At 46.7% G+C, this 20,778-nt stretch overlaps 1 protein-coding gene across 1 annotated transcript in view; it reads right to left on the bottom strand.

Moving 5' to 3' along the window:
• TTC17 (tetratricopeptide repeat domain 17) overlaps positions 1 to 20,778 on the bottom strand; it is a 156,340-nt gene that overhangs the window by 118,249 nt on the left and 17,313 nt on the right. The window contains exons 2-9 of the mRNA XM_082270715.1: positions 20,604 to 20,693; positions 20,341 to 20,510; positions 20,111 to 20,222; positions 17,854 to 17,985; positions 13,841 to 13,950; positions 6,967 to 7,132; positions 6,637 to 6,776; positions 4,386 to 4,546 (exon numbers count right to left, since the gene is read on the bottom strand). Coding sequence (XP_082126841.1) covers positions 4,386 to 4,546; positions 6,637 to 6,776; positions 6,967 to 7,132; positions 13,841 to 13,950; positions 17,854 to 17,985; positions 20,111 to 20,222; positions 20,341 to 20,510; positions 20,604 to 20,693 — 1,081 coding nt within the window. The remainder of the gene's footprint in view (positions 1 to 4,385; positions 4,547 to 6,636; positions 6,777 to 6,966; positions 7,133 to 13,840; positions 13,951 to 17,853; positions 17,986 to 20,110; positions 20,223 to 20,340; positions 20,511 to 20,603; positions 20,694 to 20,778) is intronic.

Below are 20,778 nucleotides of genomic sequence, written 5' to 3'. Positions count from 1 at the left end.
TTTTACTGTGCTGAGCAAATAAAAAAATTTCTGAGCGCAAACCTTTAGATTGAGCAATGGGGGGGGGGGGGGGGGGGGACGTCAATGCAGAGTGACCAGCTTGTCCCAATCAACTGCAGAGTGCCACAGCAATGCCCCCAATAAACTGCAGAGTGCCACAGCAATGCCCCCAATAAACTGCAGAGTGCCACAGCAATGCCCCCAATAAATTGCAGAGTGTCACAGCAATGCCCCCAATAAACTGCAGAGTGCCACAGCAATGCCCCCAATAAACTGCAGAGTGCCACAGCAATGCCCCCAATAAACTGCAGAGTGCCACAGCATTGCCCCCAATAAAATGCAGAGTGCCACAGCAATGCCCCCAATAAATTGCAGAGTGCCACAGCAATGCCCCCAATAAATTGCAGAGTGCCACAGCAATGCCCCCAATAAACTGCAGAGTGCCACAGCAATGCCCCCAATAAATTGCAGAGTGCCACAGCAATGCCCCCAATAAACTGCAGAGTGCCACAGCAATGCCCCCAATAAATTGCAGAGTGCCACAGCATTGCCCCCAATAAAATGCAGAGTGCCACAGCAATGCCCCCAATAAAATGCAGAGTGCCACAGCAATGCCCCCAATAAACTGCAGAGTGCCACAGCAATGCCCCCAATAAATTGCAGAGTGCCACAGCAATGCCCCCAATAAAATGCAGAGTGCCACAGCAATGCCCCCAATAAAATGCAGAGTGCCACAGCAATGCCCCCAATAAACTGCAGAGTGCCACAGCAATGCCCCCAATAAACTGCAGAGTGCCACAGCATTGCCCCCAATAAACTGCAGAGTGCCACAGCAATGCCCCCAATAAACTGCAGAGTGCCACAGCAATGCCCCCAATAAACTGCAGAGTGCCACAGCAATGCCCCCAATAAACTGCAGAGTGCCACAGCAATGCCCCCAATAAACTGCAGAGTGCCACAGCATTGCCCCCAATAAAATGCAGAGTGCCACAGCAATGCCCCCAATAAAATGCAGAGTGCCACAGCAATGCCCCCAATACATTGCAGAGTGCCACAGCAATGCCCCCCCGCGACCCCGTGCACTTACCTCACGGACGGTCACGGCACTCTGTCTTCAGTCCCCGGCTTCCAGCTTCCCGCGTCTCCATCCTCCCGAGTCCCGGCGCCTCCTCCTCGGCCAATGGCATGAAGTTGGCCTTTCGGCCAATCAGAAAGCGGGAGGACCCGCTCCCTGATTGGCCAGGAGGAGGATCCGTATGACAATAGCGAATTTTCATTCGCTATTGTCACACGATGGGCGTGCTCTCGGGGTGCACGCTCTGCTCCCTGGCCGCTCCGTCTGCGGCTGCGCCGTCTAACTAGGTGCTTGCGCGGGACGTAATTTCCACTGCGCGTCCGCGCACGCGCGCACCTTAAAGGGAACACTGCTCACTATCTGAGTATTCCGGGCGAGTGGTCACAGACCCATGTCCACGGCGGTTGAATCAGATTCAGGATCTGATGAGACAGATGAGGCAGTGGAAGCCGTGGGGGCGCTTTTTGCCAGCTCGTCACCCAAAAACCATCTCTGCCCGGGACACAAAGGACTCCAGGACCGCCATCAGTGCATGAATGGTTGGGACTCAGAGGGTCCCGCAGCCTCAGAGGGGATCAGGTGGGGAGATGGGCTTCAAAGACTACATGAGTCACCAGGGGGACCCCACAAAAAGAGTAAAAACACTTCAGCACCACCCAGTTGCCAGGCACAAATCACCAAGCGATCCTCAGCAGAGAGGGAGAGGACCCCACCAGACTCACCACCCAGCAGAAACAGGCTCCTACAGCCACCAGGATAATCCGCACTCCACATGCCGCGATCAGGAAGTGAAAAGATCCAGGCCTCCGCAAAAGGGGATGAGGATGGATTCCCACCACCAATAATCGCTGCCTACAGGGCTCCACAGACATGGCTGCCGCTATTTTCAATGGCAATCCACTGCAAAATGGCCACCGGACTACACAAACATGGCCACCGTGCATTGATCACACAGGCTACAACAAAATGGTGGCCCCGCACGGCACCAGGAGGGATCCCTAGGCCTTAAGGACAGGCCCAGGCAGGAGCCCCCATCAGGCACATAGCACAGCCGATCGCTAGGTTTCCGGCAGTGCAACATCGCGCCCAGCCCAGCATTGTGATAACACTCCCAAACATAACTCTGTCCCTCAGAACTGAAGCTTCAACAGCCAAGTCATTTAAGCCAGAGAGAAGCAGGATGTCAAGTTGGCCTTTGGGACAGAATATTCTGATAGTCTAGCAGAGCCCACAGTGTTTCTGTGATAAGTAATACCAGGTCAGCATTCCCTGCTCTCAATTTGGGGCTATGAAAACCCCCTGAATCTTTCCATCTTAATCCTACATGGGAGAAGTTTCTGGTACACTTTTTTCTCCAGTCCTTGGACCTATATATAGTTTGTTTTTAAAGCTGATCTCCATGTTTTAGTGAAGTTAAAATAGTTTGTTTGGACCACCTTGGTCCAAAACAAACTATTTAAACTTCACTAAAAACATGGAGATCATTTTAAAATATATGCAGACCAGGAGGCCCACATCTGCTATCCCAACTTTGACAAAATTCACAACACACCTCTGCTTGCAGACTGCTTACCTGGGCTCATACGCAGCCGGCTGAGAAAATCACCTAACAGTTGTCCATGTCGGGGATGTACACGTCTGAGAAGGTTGTAAGATGTTGCTCTGCCCGGGATGTGATCTGTATTCTTGTGCTGCAGCAAGACTTTTTAATCCTTGCTGATGGCTGGTGTAAGTCACTGCTGTGCGAGTGATGGAACTTGAAGCAGGTGACCCAAGACTAGGTCAGTCCAAAGCCGGAGAGATAGCCAAATCACCTGAAGCTGCAGGATGTTATTTAGGAGACGATATTCCATCGACAAAGTCCCCTGAACTGACAGTTCTCAGAACCCTCCTACCCCCACCAGGCTGGTGTCGGTCATCAGGATATGTTCACTGTCCAGAACCCTTACAGAGCCATTGCTGACTGTTGCTCCAAGAAGCAGTATTCCACTTAGCCCACAACCTCATGAGCACAAGAAGGTCAACACTGGAGTAAACACTTTGGTAGGCATCCTGAGGTGCAGAGGATACACAAAATAGAAGAGTCACTAATTATTCGTGCAGATGCCCCACCGCAAAGGTTAGGAAACTGCTAATGTGCCAAAAAAATGGGTACATCTTAAGCAAGCATTCTTTAAGGTCTCCTGAAGCCAGAAAGTCCCTATGATGCAGAGAGGCAATAACGTAAATCACCAATTGCATTTGGGAACAGTGAAAAGGTTGGGGCAGAACCCCTAAAAATGTTCTTCAGTAGGGACTTAGGCAATGACACCTTTATACAAGAGTGCACAATGGAGATCAGCCAGGTGCTGAGAAAACTCCAGAAGATGAGAGATGTAAAAAAGCAGAGGGTCAGGGAACAAAACAAGAGAAAAGGGGGTTTCAAAATTGGCGCCCAGTGACTAAAACGAGTAAATTCCTGCTGCCCAGCCAGAATGGAGTACGTGAAGCGTGACTTAAGAGAGCCGCTCCGAACCTGGAAAGGGCTCCACAGTTAATTTCGGGCCCAAAACCTGTCTGGAAAGGGCTCAAGAGGGGCTCCGTGCCCAAGGGTCACTTGCAGGTGCACAATGCAATGTCTGGACTAGTTTGGTCACAGAAAGATCAAAACTTAAAAGTTATGCATTGTACTGGGTAGCGGCAAGAAGGCAAAGAGACCTCCTGCAGTCGAGAGAAGTACAAGAATTTTGATTTTAAAAGGGAAAAAAAAAAAAAAAAACATTTCTAAAAAAGTAGATAAAAGTCCTAAAACTTTTGAGCTGATCCTTCCAAGACACGAGCATAAAACGAGGCATGGTGGTAATTAGAGGGTATACCCTGATCTGGTCCATTTTATTTTTTCCCCAGTGTGCAATCCTCCGGTGGGCATCAGTACACCTTTGAGATTTGTGTCTCCAAATTAAACGGGAAAGAAAAAAAAAAAAGCTTTGGCTGAACATACATTTTAACATGAAAAATATGCCTGGCACTAGGTCTGCTTCAGTATATTTTCACTTGATAAAGAGTTCCATTTTATAAAAGAGAACTACGGCCACCAAGTTCATTCTTCATGAGCATGCTTGTTAGACTGGAAGTAAAAGCATGCGGCCTCGTTCAAATGGACTTTAAAGATGTACCTGGGGCTGTACTTGCTGAACAAATTTAGGGACAAAAGGATATATAGTATAGTATCAAAGTGTTGAATAAAACACCATGGTTTAGTAAATGATTCATTGTACTGTTATGTTATCTTGTTCTGCTCTACAAAACAAAACAGACATTCTACAATTACCTAGCTGAGCCTCTTTGGCCATCTGCGTCTCATGGATGATGTTCCTTAGGATCTGCTCCTCCTGGATCAGTTTATGCTTCTCCAGAACCTCCTGCTGTCTCAGATAATGGTCATGCTGCTTCTGATATTCCTTCAGTTCGTTCAGAGTCCTTTGCAGAGACCTAACAACAGAGCAAGGAGTGACCAGTTCAGTGTTGAAAAATAATAGGTTTGGGTTAGCCCTAAAAGTGGCAAATCTGGATACAGTACAAATAATTACTAACTACTAATGAATCCAGTAGACAAACATACCTTAGGGCACACAGGGACTGTATTTTTTCCTACCGCCTAACCTTCCCCCATATCTGACAAACTGACCCACTCTCTACCTGTCTTTTTAAAAACACCCTACCTTCTTCCACTTCCTTCTCTTGCCTAGGTCCTTTTTGGTTTAGTTACCCTTTAAAAAGGTTGTAAACCACAGATTTTTTTTTTTTTTTAAAAAAACAAACACCTGAAAGGCAAACACATAATGAGCTAGTATAAATCGCATACTAGCTCATTATGAAATACCTGAGAACGAAGCTCCGCAGTGCCACCTGCTCACCTCTCTCACGAGAGACATGTTCGTTGCCCTTCTTCTGGGTTTGCAGCATCCGGCCATCTGATTGGCTGGAGCCACAATGACGTCACACTCGCGCATGTGCGGGGGAGCCGACGTTCACGGCACAGGGCTCTGAAGGAACAGCACGAGCGGCCGTTCCTTCAGAGCACATGCGCCAGTGACGTCACTGGCTGCATGCAATGTAAATATTTCCTAAACGGTGCAGGTTTAGGAGATATTTACAGTACCTATAGGTAAGCCTTATCATAGGCTTACCTATAGGTACAAGTTGCAGAGGAGAGTTTACTTCCTCTTTAATGCTATGAACACCTACTAATGTCTCTAGCTCACCCATCTGTATTGCTCTTGGCATACTGGAGGTTGATTTACTAAAAACGGAAGAGTGCAAAATCTGGTGAAGCACTGCATAGAAACTAATCAGCTTCCAGGTTTTTATTCAAAGCTTAATTTAACAAACTGAAGTTAGAAGCTGATTGGCTACCATGTACAGCTGCGCTAGATTTTGCATTCTCCAGTTTTAGTAAATTAACCCCATTGTGACAAAAATCAGGGTGACTTATGGGATCTAAAGGATTATTATTGACTAAACTTAAATTCCTTTTATATTTTTGCCACATTTGGCTTGGGTTTAGATCAGCAGTCCCCAAACTGTGGCCCTTTGCTTGCTTTTATCCGACCCTTGAGATAGTATTCTGTCCACTGACAACAACGTGGCATAATTCCTGTGACTGACCCCAAGGATAGCGGGGCATAATTCCTGTGACTGACCCCAAGGATAGCGGGGCAGAATTCCTTCCACTGACACCAAGGATAGCGGGGCAGAATTCCTATTATTGACACCAAGGATAGCGGGGCAGAATTCCTTTCACTGACACCAAGGATAGCGGGGCAGAATTCCTATTATTGACACCAAGGATGGGGCAGAATTCCTTTCACTGACACCAAGGATAGTGGGGCAGAATTCCTATTATTGACACCAAGGATAGAAGGGCAGAATTCTTTCCACTGACACCAAGGATGGGGCAGAATTCCTTCTATTGACACCAAGGATAGCGGGGCAGAATTCCTTCTACTGACACCAAGAATAGCGGGGCAAAATTCCTTCTACTGACACCAAGGATAGCGGGGCAGAATTCCTTCTACTGACACCAAGAATAGCGGGGCAGAATTCCTTCTACTGACACCAAGAATAGCGGGGCAGAATTCCTTCTACTGACACCAAGGATAGCGGGGCAGAATTCCTTCTACTGACACCAAGGATAGCGGGCAGAATTGCTTCCATTGGCACCAAGGATAGCAGGGCAGAATTGCTTCCATTGGCACCAAGGATATCGGGGAAGAATTGCTTCCTTTGGCACCAAGGATAGCAGGGCAGAATTGCTTCCATTGACACCAAGGATGGGGCAGAAATCTCTCCACTGACACCAAGGATAGTGGAGAATTCCTTCCATTGACACCAAGGAAGGGGCAGAATTCCTTCCATTGACCCCATTAATAGGCCATTGTTAACTACCACTGGAGGCCAGGACATTTTCTACCCTCGCTGGCCCTAGTATAGCACCGCTAAATTCCAAACTAGCCCATTGCATAGAAATTTTGGAGACCCCTGGTTTAGATGAACCTCAGTGGAAAGCAGCAAACACTCACCTATGTTGGGCCTCCAACTTCTGCTCCAGTTTTTGTTGGCACAGAACAGCCTTCCTCCTTTTATCGGCCTCGTAGAAGAAAGGTCGCAATTCCAGTACACGGTCATAGCACAGAACCGAGTGATTATATTCCCCCAACATCTACAACGCCACAAGAAGGAAAAAAGCATTTGTTCATTTGGGCACGTAGCTCATTGGCTTAGAAGTACAAGCATTCAGATGAATAAAGGGTCACAATTATATTTTTTGTAGTAATGTGTGTCTTTACACTCTTAATGGTGACATGAAATGCCAACTGAATAAAACACAGATTCATACCCCTGACACTTACTGCATATATGTTCCCAAGAGTGTAGTGGCTGACCAGGGAGTCCGTGGACACATCAAGCCCAGGAGACACATCAAGGGCAGTGTGTACAAGGATAGCAGCATCAGCCGAGTAATGTGCGCGGTGCAAAACATTCGCCATGTTCAGTAGTGCAATATCCTTATTATGTCTGCAGAGAGAGGACAGAAAGGGTCACTTTAACAGAATGCTAGCGGTATTCTACCAGAGTACACAAGATGGACAATGAGGGGAAAAATTTCACCAAAAGTAGAACAAGGACTTAAGTATCAAAAATATGAGCTACTGCCTAAAGTGGAATTTTAGGGGGATATATAAAATTTTTGTATAGAGTTCCAGGAAGTTATATCTAAAGATACAAAAGATTTTAGCTCTGCAATCGCTAACATTTCAATAAAAGTATTTTCTCTAGCGCTCATCGACAGACGTAGTCCTCGGTGATACACCACCTTCGGGTTATGTTACCTCCGCAGGAGCAGGACTAGACAGGAAATTAAAAAGCTCTGGCCACACCCTAGGGGCAGTCCCAGAGGGTATATCCTCTCTCTCTCTGCCTCAGCAAATCAGTTATTTTCTGTCTAGTTAGGAGTAAGGACCTAGATACCTTGCTGGGATCTTAGGTCCTGGCAAGAATTTTTTTCTAAAAGGATTTTTTGGACAGCTTTTTTTCTCCAGTGTTCCTGTGAGATCTTCAAGCAAGAAAGCTGAACTGGGCGACGGGCTGGATGTTGAGATCCGGTGGTCACCCCAGTTCAGCCTACGAGCGCGTGCAGGCCATAGCTCCGCGCTGGGTCGGCCGCGACAAAGTCCCATTAAAGGACTGAACCCGCGAGTTAAACGTCTCGCTGAAACGCCAAAGACCATGAGTCATGGCGTCCGTATCGGTCGACAGCCCTCCCGCCCCGGTGGAGAGGGGTACTGTCAGGAGTTGGTGCCCGCCTGGTTCCGGTATGGTGAGTAGTATGTTCCCCCTTTCCCCCTGACGGGTTTTGTGGTGAACGCGGGCCCCTCTCTGTATGGTAAGAAAGAGTTTCTTTCTATCCTATAACATGTCACAAATCCTCCTACTTTGAGTGTGATTTTATGTGTGCAAAAAGCCAGGAGGCTTGGTTTGGGAGCTAACAATCTATTGTATACATGTTTTAAAGATGTAATCTGTGGCATTCTGGGAATCTTATGGGTTAAGTATAAGCTACCTACCAGTCAGAAGCCATGGACATGTAGACTGCCTTCCAAGTCAGATCTCCAGCTAATAGCAGGCCTCCCGAACGGCCATGCGGTCCGCCAGGGCCGGTACCGCCAACCACGCCATATCCCCATGCAGTGTGTGCCTGCAGCACACCGCTAGTCAGCACAGGCCGCCGCCATTTTTTTTGCTGGATCGCACGAGCCGCCATTTTGGCGTAGCCTCGTGTCTCCAGCATGGGGGCGGCCATGTTTGAGGTGATTCTACACCTCGTGGAGCTTGGGGGAGGCGCCGGAAGGCGTGCAGAGGGGCGGAGCCGCCTCCTTTCTTCCTGGGCAGCCAGCCAAAAGACTTCCTGTTTGTCTAAGACAGCGCTGTAAGCTGTTGCAGTTCAACTCTGTACATCAAGTGGTGAGCCTGGGGGTCTATCTCTCTCTCTCTCGATCGATAGGGATCCCTAGCAGGTAACACTAAGGGGTTTTTTTGTGGCGCTGAGGGTCAAAAAAAAAAAAAAAAAAAAAGTTTTTTCTTTTTACTTTGAATTATATTATCCAGGAAGTAACTGGAGTTATCATGGACCCTGCCACACATATTCCCCCACCTGTTTCCCTCGAGGGGGCCTCGGGACCCGCCGGTGCACAGAGTATAGAGTCATTTACAGCAATTTTGGAGTCTATGGTGGCTCGGGTGGAGGCGGCCTGTCAGGGACGGGGGTCAAGGAAGCGACCCCCGCCTACCCCTATACTATCTGACACCTCTGACTCTGATTCAGAGATGGTCACTGCAGTTGCAGGTTCCTCTGCAAGGGCTGCTATCCCAGGTAAAGCCCCCTCAGACAGTGAGGAGGACGCTTCTTCTCCTGCTATAATTCAGGAAGAAGCATTGGTGGACGCACTAGTTGTTGCAGTGCAAGAAACCTTAAAACTTGAGGCTTTACCGGCAGAGGCAACTGAAACAGAAAGGCCTTTTGGTACTAATAAGCCCATCAAGACGGCGAAGGCTTTTCCTGTACCTAAATGTTTTGGTAATCAGATTAAAGGAGAATGGGAGCATTCTAAACGTACCTTTACTATTTCCAAGCGTATTGCTAGACGCTATCCGTTTGAGGAATCCATCATTAAGAAATGGACGGTACCACCAGTCGTGGATCCGCCTATTTCCAGGCTGAATAAAGCCACGGTTATTCCAGTGGAGGACACTTCGTCCTTTAAGGATCCGGTGGATCGAAAGATAGAAGCGGAGTCCCGCACTATCTTTTCTCTGATAGGGTCAGCATTTAGACCAGTAATTGTTATTGGTCTAGTTTCCCAGACACTTACAGAATGGGCGAAAATGGTACGCCAAGATCTTAGGGGAAAAGATATTCCCCAGGAGACATCTGATTTGATGGAACAGATCATACTAGGGCTACGGTTTATCTGTGACGCAGCCTTGGACACTACTCCCCTATTAGGGCATGCATCTAAGTTAGCAGTGATCCTCAGACGTGTGCTGTGATTAAAATGCTGGTCAGCTGACCTAGGTTCCAAAAAGACTTTGACCAATCTCCCTTTCCAGGGGAATCGTCTATTTGGAGCCAACCTAGATGAAATCATTAAGGATGCCACCGGGGGCAAGAGTACTTTTTTGCCACAGGCTGCAAAAGCTAAGGGACCTCGCAACAAGCGAGGACCTTTCTTTACCGCCCATAAAGGGCGCCCGGCTGGTACTCCCGGGAAAGGCAAGACTCCTCCAGGAGGGTTCAAGAAGGGCTGGTCGGACAAGCAGAGGACCAACCCAGCCAAACCCGAAATAAAGGAGTACACAGCCTGAAGGTGCGCCCCCACCCGATTTCAGGGTGGGGGGACGTTTTCACCGGTATTCAGGACATTAGATCGAGCATCAACCACTACTACCGGTGCGATTCTTCCCTTCCAACATTTAAGTACAGGAAGCGGTAGTTACCGTTCCCTGTATAGATCTTTTCCTTTACCTTTTCCTAAGATTAGTCCCGATACCTCACAGGAATCGGATCCGATTGACCAGATAGGCCAAGTAGCCTCTAGTCGGGTGACTTCGGTCCCTGGGGTTCAACCAGAAAAGATCACCTTTCCTGATAACTATCAGGTATCTGATAAATGTGTGGGAACAGGAAACGACCAGACTTTCTCGGATGGTCGGGGCCAGATAGCTCTAGGGACGCCTGGTTCAGATCCAATCAGCGCCAGTGGTCCTAGAAATTCTAGGCTGGCCTCTTCAAGCCGGCCTGGCCGACTTGGACATGTTAGTCGCAGACGTTCCGTGGGAACTTCGTCTCAGGGAGTGTCTGTAGTCTCAAGGACCTATTTACTTTCGTGCTTTACAGTCGCTGGTTTTAATGGCTTGGCCATTGAGACCCAAGTACTGAAGGACAGAGGTTTGTCTACTTCAGTCATTCCTACCCTTATTAAAGCAAGGAAAGCGACTTCCAGCAAAGTCTATTATCACACATGGAAGACTTATATTGCGTGGTGCGAATCTTTAGGATTTCCTCCACGTACCTATTCGGTGTCTCGAATATTGGCCTTTTTGCAACAAGGGGTTGAGCAGAAGCTAGCCTTGAGCACCATCAAGGGTCAAGTTTCAGCATTAGCAATCTTCTTTCAGAAACCTTTAGCTACCAAATCCTTGGTGCGAAATTTCATCCAGGGGGTGCGGCACCTGGCTCCTCCAGTCCGCGCGCCCTTACCGCCCTGGGATCTTAATTTGGTTTTGTCGGTTCTACAGAAACCTCCCTTTGAAAACATCAGGGAGATTCCCTTGCTTACTTTATCCCAGAAGGTGGTCTTCTTGGTGGCTATTACTTCTGCTCGCAGGGTGTCAGAACTGGCTGCATTATCATGCCAGTCCCCATACCTAGTGATTCATAGGGATAAGGTAGTACTTCATCCTAAGCCATCTTTTCTTCCTAAGGTGGTTTCAGATTTTCATCTGAATGAAGATATTGTACTACCTTCCTTGTGTCCTCAGCCCAAGCATCATCGGGAACATGCGTTGCATTCCTTGGATGTGGTTCGGGCAATCAGGGTATACCTGAAAGCTACGGAATCATTCCGTAAGACGGATTCACTTTTTGTGATCACGGATGGCCCCAGAAAGGGTTTGCCTGCATCTGCCGCGACCATTGCCAAATGGATTAGACAAACGGTGGTACAGGCTTATTCTATTAAGGGTCAGAGTCCTCCGTTCCCTGTTAGGGCGCACTCCACTCGAGCGCTCAGTACTTCCTGGGCCTTTCGCCATCAGGCGTCAGTGGTCCAGGTATGTAAGGCGGCCACTTGGTCGTCGGTACATACCTTTACTAAATTCTATAAAATTGATGTGACGGCATCGGCGGATGCCTCATTTGGCCGCAAGGTTTTGCAGGCCGCAATTTGAGGAGACCGGTGGTCTACCTCGAGGGTTTTTTTCTGTTTGAAAAATTTTTTTGTTGAGTCTCATCATTAAGGATGAGCATTGTAAACTTCTAGTTGGCACCGGTTGGGCCTTCTAGATTGGGATTTGATTTCCATTTTCCCACCCCTCAGTTGTGATACTGCTCTGGGACGTCCCGAAGGTGGTGTATCACCGAGGACTACGTCTGTCGATGAGCGCTAGAGAAAAATGGATTTTTGTAAAATCTTACCGTAAAATCCTTTTCTCTTAGCTCATCGACAGACGTAGTCCCCGCCCCTCTGTTTTTGGAGTTGGGTTGGGTTAAATTCTCTAAGCACTGCTTTTTCACATAACTGATTTGCTGAGGCAGAGAGAGAGAGGATATACCCTCTGGGACTGCCCCTAGGGTGTGGCCAGAGCTTTTTAATTTCCTGTCTAGTCCTGCTCCTGCGGAGGTAACATAACCCGAAGGTGGTGTATCACCGAGGACTACGTCTGTCGATGAGCTAAGAGAAAAGGATTTTACGGTAAGATTTTACAAAAATCCATTTTTTAAAGAGTAACTCCACTTTTGTTGAAAAAAAAAACCCCCAAAAAAATAAAGACTCAATGGGCTCCATTCACTAGGCAGTATCTACCACTTTAAGAAAAGCAGTAAAATACCGCTGATCGTTTTTTCAAAATAGTTTTTTAGAATTTGCTTAAAAAAAAAAAAAGAAAACGCTGCTAAAATACCACATGCTCTATTTTATGAAGAGATAACGGTATTTTAGGGATAAAAGCTTGCAGTATTTAACAAACAAGTAACTGTCAGGGCTTTTAGTGAGCGGGCAGGTGCCATGTCTGTAACCATGACTCAGCTGCTGTCAGTGGGTTTCCCCACTGACAGCAAAATGTAAACACCCCTCCTCCCCCCCCCCCCCCCAAAAAAAAACAATCCATACCAGTCCTTTATCCAAGCATGCAGCCCGGCAGGCCAGAAAGAAGGAGGGGGGGGGGGGGGGCTTGGAGAAGCATCTTGGGGTGTCATTAACTTTGTATTGACACCCCCAGCGATTTGCATATGGCAGTGTGAGCTGCCTGCGAGTTGAATGCGATACGGGAACCCGCAGTGGATTCGCAGGGTCCCCGCATCACATATGTGTGAACCGGGACTTAAAATTAAAACCACTTTAAAAGAGAAAAAGTGTACAGTGTTCACGGCTGTTTTTTGGTTTCTGGTGAGTGTTCTGACACTATGTCTATCATTGGAGGAATCTTTCTGAACACAGTGGTTTACGCAGCTGTCGTTTGACTGCCAACTACCCTTTTGGGCTCACTAGTTGGACTTTTATGTTTATGTACAAAATGGGTTGGGTTATATGCTTTGATCACTATTAGAGGGATTTTGTTCTCCGTTTGGACAATCACTTGTTTAAACACCATCTATAATAATCATTAGCGCTGCACATATGGCGCTTTTCCACTGCAGTACCGGCTCGGCTCCACTCGGCACTGCTTGGCCCAGCTCGGCTCAGTTTGCTTTTCCACTGCGTGGTACGAGTCGGCACCTTTCAGCACTGTATAGGCTCTACTCGGCTCGGTTTGCTTTTCCACTGTTGTAGTACTTAGTAGTAAGTGGGTGGGATAACAACGATTCTCTGACCAATCAGTGGCTAGTAGTGACAATCAATGCTGCATGCAAAGGATTGTGGGATATGGTATCGGTACGGCCTGCTTGGAACCCCAACCGAGGTGGTACTGTTTAAGCGAGCCGTACCATGTAGTGGAAAAGCGCCGCCGTACCGAACCGGTCTAATACGTACCATGTAGTGGAAAAGCGCCGCTGTACCGAACCGTTCCAATACGTACCATGCAGTGGAAAAGCGCAAAAGCGAGCCAAACCGTTTGTTTCCATGCAGTGGAAAAGTGCAAAAGCGAGCCAAACCGTTCGTTTCCATGCAGTGGAAAAGCGCCAATAGTTTCCTTGATACGGTTCTTTGTAGGTCGTATATTCACCTTTAATTTGTCAGCTGCTATATATATTACTTTCTTCTAGCGCTCACATATATATATATATATATATATATATATATATATATATATATATATATATATATAATGAAGATATCATCAACATGTGTTAGTGTAATAGTTAACCACATTCAATTTAAGAAAAGGTTTTGATAAACTGAAAAATTTTCATCTGTACCATAACCGCATGAAATTTTGAAAGAACGAATGAAAAATTCAAATTATTACAGGAATAAAAAAAAAATTAAGTGGCAATGAACGCCTCACCTGGAAGAAAAGTGCAAAGCTCGCATGGCACATTCCACCACGTGATAAGGCTCATTCTTTATTCTCCAATAGAATGATGCCATGTTATACAGCACCCACGAAGTTGTATTCTGTAAAACAAACACCTCAGTTCAGTTAAAAAACACCAGTAACACCAAAAATTTGGATTTTTGGTCATCTGTAAAGTCATTTTCTTGGGAGTACATCACAGAACACAGCGCTCTTCAAATTCATGAGCACTTGGGTTAATGCTGCCACCTTTGGGTGAATGGACATTAGCTAATAAAAGGCAGGCAGTCCCCTCTCAGGAAGAACCCCCCACAGCTCTGTTAAGCCTCAGTTTTGCAGCAAGTAGAGTAACACAGCCAAGAGGGGAAGGATCCCTGTGTCCTGTGATGAACTTCAAGAAAGATTTTTACAAGGATTTTGGATTTAAACCAAAAGTGCAAATTCCCTAATTGTACATCAAGGATACAGTTTTTCATAGGCATGTCTACACGGAATACCCAACAGCCCTGGCAATTAAGAGTGGGTAACACAGCAACACAGTGAAAAATATCCAAACCCAAAAAACAGAATAGAGAAGAACTCTTTACAAAGCCGCCTGCAAGACCTTTTTCGACCAAATTTGGCATTTGCAGAGGCATGCACCATCAACCCCCATAGAACTTCGGAAACTTGTTCAGAGAAGACAAGATAGCAGGCTTTGAAACTTGAACAGAAGATTGTTGTTGAATAGCCCATGGAACAATGACACAAATTAGACCTTCCAACTGAGAACTCCGGAAAGCACTGGTGAGGTGGATGGGGATGTGTAGTAATCATTCTTGAAAGCAACTGAAACCAGGAAGTCACATCCTTCATAGCTGGCACAGGTGTGTTGACCCTGGGACAGCAGGCTTTACAGAGCTACAAAAACTTTTCTTTTTTTAGGGCTCCGAAGAGACCCTAAAGGGCATAAGGTACAGAGGGGGAAAGCAGAAGAACTCCTGATTGTAACACCTGGATACCACAAGCTGCAGACCCGGTCTGTGACTTCCCGAGTCCAGACAACTCTGAAGGCCAATATTCCTGAACATGATCCGTCTGATGTTCCAGGCACAGTCTGATCGCTCGGAGTTACAAGCCATTGATCAGTAGTCTTCACTCTTCCAGTGTCCAGATCCACTGAGCAGAGTTTTTGAAGAGGACTCCTCCCAAAAGGGACAGGCTAGCATCCGCGGTGACCACTGCCTAATACAAGGAGGGGAAGTATTTGCCCAGCGGAAGAGCCGGAGAACGAAGCCAACATAGCAGGGATACCGTAGTTCCCTGGCTCAACTGGATCGGATTGTCCAGAGACTGTGGAGTCTTGTCCCATTTGGCCACTATCTCCCTTTGCAGGGACCTTGTATGGAACTGTGCAAATGAAACCACCTCGAAGGTAGACACCATCAGGCCCAGCACCCCTATGCAAGTCCGGAGGGATGAATATCTGCTCGAGAGCAGGAGACGAATTGCAGCCTGCAATTTCTGGAGCTTGTCCAGAGGAAGGAGCACTCTGGCTAAGGCCAAATTCAGAGTCAAACCCAGATAGTCCAGCTTTGTGGACAGAACAAGAGCAGACTTCTGAAAATTCAGAATCCACCCGAACTCCTGCAGAATTTGTATGGCGATTTCTAGGTTTTCCACCAGAGCAGTAGGAGAATCCGCTCGCAGAAAAAAAGGTCTCTCCCAAGTAGCCCAGTACCACAATCCCCCGTTGGCGTAACAATGCTAGTACTGGGCTCACACTTTTGTGTAGACCCGAGGAGCAGAGGCGAGACCAAAGGATAACGCCACAAACGGATAATGCTCCTCTCCCACGGCAAAGCGGAGGAAGCGCTGGTGACCGGCATCCTTGATGTCAAGAGACAAGATAATACCCCTGATGCGGGGATGCCACCACCGTGTGAATGGACTCCCATCCTGAACTTCTGCACCTGCACAAAGCAGTTCAGCGCCTAGAGGTCCAGGATTGGACGCACCTTGCCTTCCTTCCTGGGAACTGTAAACTGATTCGAGTAAAAACCCTGAACACGTTCAGAAGTCGGAACCAGGGCAACCACTCCTTGAAGTAACAGGTCTTGTACCGCCCCAAACAGACCCTGTAAGCTGTCTAGGGACAGGTGCAAGTTGGAAGGAAAGTGCTTTTTGCTAGCCCGTCGCCCGAAAACCACCTCCATCCGGGACAAAAAAAGACTCCAGGACCGCCATCAGTGCATCGATGGATGGTGAAGACCCGGAGGGCCCCGCAGCCTCAGAGACGGGGTCAGGTGGAGAGATGTGTTCCAAAGACTCCATGAGTCACCAGGGGGACCCCACAAAGTGTAAAACACTGCAAAGGGACAACCCCAACCGCGCTGGCAGCACCACCCAGTCATTAGGCACTAAGCGATCCTCAGCAGAGAGGGAGAGAACCCCACCAGACTCACCACCCAGCAGAAACCGGCAACTGCAGCCACCAGGAAAATCTGTATGCGCCGATCAGGAAGTGAAAAGATCCAGGAGTCAGAACCAGGGAATGAGAAGGGGCTCCCACCGCTAAAATCACCGCCCACAGGGCTCCACTGTTATGGCCGCAACTATTTTCAGTGGCAAACCACCGCAAAATGGCCTCCAGACTACACAAACATGGCCACTGTGCAGACACACACAGGCTACAGCAAAATAGCAAAACCATGAGGCTCCCAGGGACCCAGGAGGGATCCCTAGGCCTCAAGGAGAGGCCCAGGCAGGATGGGGGCCCTGGCAGGAGCCCCCGCCAGGTACAACCTCCACCCCCGCACAGCTAAACGCCTGGTCGCCGGCAGCACAACCCCCCCCCCCCCCCCCCCATCGCCAGCATACCATGCTGCCCCCTCCCCATGAGGTGGACCAGAGCACCCACACAGCCCCAGCATAAGTGGAGGGGGGGTAGGATAGGGACAGGTGACCATCCCAAGGAGGAGCAGACGTCCACCCCAAAACCTTCCAGCTATTCACCAAACCAGGAAACAGGCAGGCACCGCTCCAAACAGAGCCCCGCAAGTACATCTACTGCGGCGGTTAGCCCCTCACAGGCAAAGTGACGTATGGGTACGTCACTAGCCTGTGAGGCTCTGGGGAGCGGGCGCGCTCCCGCTCGGTCATGGACCCCCCAGCGGGTGTGCCCGACGGGGCACTCACGATAGTCCGTGACAGCGGGAGAAAGGCAGGCGGCTAATGTAAACAAAGCCGCCTGTCATTCTCCCCTGTGTAGGAATAGTGATCATACGGTTCTACTATGTAGGACCGTTGATCACTGTTCCTACAGCTCAAGCCACAGCCAATCACAGTTAGAATCACGCCCCTTGGGACACACACCACCCCTCCCTCTCAAAAAAAGTTAACCCCTTCACTACCAGTGTCATTTTACAGTAACAGTGCATATGTACAGCACTGATTACTGTAGAAATGTCACTGGTAACCCCAAAAGTGTAAAAAATGTCAGTCAAGGGTCCAATCTGTCCGCCCCAATGTCGCAGTCCCGCAAAAAAAAAAAAAAAAAAAAAAAAAAAAAAAAAAAAAAAAAAAAAAAAAAAAAAAATCGCACAGGTGATCAAATACCACCAAAAGAAAGCTCTGTTTGTGGGGAAAAAAGGACGTCAAATTCGTTTAGGTACAGCGTCGCAACATGCAATTGTCCGTTAAAGTCACGCAGTGCCGAATTGCAAAATACCCCCTGGTCAGGAAGGGGGTAAAATCTTCCAGGGCTTAAGTGGTTAAAGCAGAACATGCCCTTTTGGGTGGAGCTCCGCTTTAATTATCACATTGTGGACTACAAACCGTAAATATATTTCAATAAAGGCTTCCCGGAGACCTAATAAATATACCAAGGTCTCCTCCGAGGTAAAAACATTGAGAAAGGGTGGCCTAAAATTGTACTTCCGCAGCTTGTTCAGTAACTTTGTGTACACGTCAGGCCTACTGTTCTTTTCTATGGATACAGTAGCAAGCAAAGTGAGGTCTTTTACCTTGACAAGTGCTTCATATATTCTATGACCAATATCGTCCACATTTTTTCCCATCTTCTGGGAAAGAGAACTCAATATAGGATCCTCTTTAGGTAGTAAAGGCGATGAAAGGTTCTTTCTTTCTTGAATGCCCTAAAAAGAGTCAGATTAAAAAGAGACATCAATATAAAAGGATAAAACGTCAATAGGAAACCAATGCAAAATCACCTCAATATTTAGGGAGCCCCATCGATTTTTCATTGATAGCATTAAAAACGGCATATATTTTTTATATTCTATATATATATATACACAGTAAAACCTTGGTTTGAGAGTAACTTGGTTTAAGAGTGCTTTGCAAGACAAGCAAAATTTTCAAATAAATTTTGACTTGATATACAAGCGATGTCTTGATATACAAGTAGCCTCAAGTCACAGCTAAGTATAAAAGAGAAGAGAGGCGCCTCTACTAAGTGTAGCAATATGGATCCATTTAATGAAGGTACAACATTTAGCAACTCACATGGTTGATTAATAAAACAGGCACATCTAAAGTATGCAGGCATCAGGGGTAAAGCTGTCCACATAGACCATCCTCCTCACCGTCATCTACGTCATCCTTTCCATGCTGCCCCTCGCTTTCAGATCGCTTTATTGCAGGGTGGTCTTCCCGGTCAGGATTACAGACTAGCAGCCGGCGGTGCAGAAGATGGTCTATGTGGACAGCTTTACCCCGGATGCCTGCGTACTTAGATGTGCCTCTTTTATTCATCAACCATGTGAGTTTCTAAATGTTGTACCTTCATTAAATGGAACCATATTGCTACACTTAGAGGCGCCTCTCTTCTCTTTGATACCCTGTAGCTCCTGCTGGATTTTGCTTCCAATCCCCTTGTGGAAGCGGCTATTTGTGGATGGACATTTTATGGTTACACAACCTATCGCAATTCTATAATCTTTTTATATGGACTATAAATTTAAGGATTTATGAATAAATGGTTGTGGAACGAATCATCTGAGTTTCCATTATTTCCTATGGGGAAATTCGCTTTGATATAAGAGTGCTTTGGATTACAAGCATGCTTCCGGAACGAATTATGCTCGCAATGCAAGGTTTTACTGTATATATATATATATACATACATATACATATATACACACACACACACACATATTTTGTGTAATAAATCTATATTTTGTGTAAATATTATATATATATATATATATATATATATATATATATATATATATATATATATATATATATATATAGTGTAGCTGTATATTTCTTGCTACTTACTACCATAACCTTCCAAAGAACAACCCAAATTAAATTCTGCTTCTGACGATCGCAGCGATACCAAATATGTATAGGTTAGTTGTTTGTACCCGTAATACAGCCCAAAAACAACAATGCTGATTTTGCTTTTTTTTTTTTTTTTTATCCAACCTAAAACATGGCAAAAAAAAAAAAAATTACTGATCCTGACCTTTGACCCCAGCCTAGATTAAACCTTGAGCTAGGTTTTTTTTTTTTTTTTCATATTTATAAATTTTTTTTTTTTACAAAACCTTTTTTTCCCCTCTGCATGGGGAGAGGCAGGGGGATCTCTCCTCTGAAGGACACGGGGGGGCGGGCTTCACAGTGACTAAACACTGATAACCAATAGAGGCTATCACAGTGATCAGGTGCCCCGATATCGGGAGTGCCGGGTCCCGATCATTAGTACGGAGCCCGGGACTCTCCATGAAACTTCAGTCTCTGTGCTGGCATGCTCCCAGCACAAAAGGGAGATAAGCAATAATGCTGCCCCACTGAAAAAAGCCCAGTCCAGTGGAGGCGCATATTTGCATATGGTCGACGTGCAGAGGTTGATTTTGGGATCCACCAGTGTCCCTGGACCGTAAGCTGACTCCCATCGAGCCACTGAGAGGCTGACTCAGCCCCTCCCGCCCCCCTCCACAGCCTGATGCTCCAGTGAGCGCTGGAGGGGCAGAGCAGAGAGCTGGAGACTGACTGTTAGAAGCGGAGGGGAGAACTGAGTGATCAGCTGTCATTGATTGCTCAGTTCTCACTGCAGAGCCAGTGGGGGACAGATCAATGCTGCATCCACCTAGGTGAGTATAAAATGTTTTTTTTTTTTTTTTCTTTATTTAAACCCCAAAATACTCTTAATGATTATTTGCACCACAAGTGAGATGTGCATGAGTTTCGTCACATGTTCAGGAAACGCCACCTGTAAATGTAGCCAAAGAGCTCTACAACAAACGTGCATACCCTCAGGTGCTGAAAGGCGTGGATGCTGAATGGAAGCTCTGTGATACTGGTGCAATCTGGTTGATTTAGATCGGGAGGTAAATGACTATGTATGTCCACATAGTCCTCTGGGCTGCAAATTGAAACACAAAGTGATTATCAGTTTTCATAATTCTCAGGATATCTATACAGAAAATCATTTATCCGGCAACCAATAAAAAAAAAAAAAAAAAAAAAAAAAAAAAAATCACTTGAGATTTTTGTCCTCCAGTGGCATATAAGTCCCATCATATAAGTCCATGTCACCCAGAGGCACTTTGGCTAGAACACAATCTGGGTCATCCTTGTAGTGTCTCTGCTCCAACCCTGTGTCCCGATCTTCATTCTCCTCTATATGAATCTTCTGAGCAACTAAGTGTTTCTGTGACAGGAAAACAATGACAGGCTAAGTATTAAGATCTGGAAACCAAAGACATACAAACAAGAGATTGTGTCAAACAGGCGTAAAAGTCACCTCTAGCTCCTTGAGGTAGCCAACGGTGGTCTCCTGTCTCATCAAAATCACCAAATCGTGAGGATGCTTCAAGTTCATTGGCGAATCCACCTGCAAAAACAAGACCTTATTAGGGTGGTATTGACATCGTCAGCTCCGGAAGGTTTTAAGCCCATGACCAGGCCATTTTTTTTTT

This window comes from Pelophylax lessonae (assembly GCF_965119305.1).
Source record: "Pelophylax lessonae genome assembly, chromosome: 10".
Lineage (NCBI taxonomy): Eukaryota > Metazoa > Chordata > Amphibia > Anura > Ranidae > Pelophylax > Pelophylax lessonae.
This window is presented reverse-complemented; position numbering and strand designations above follow the sequence as displayed.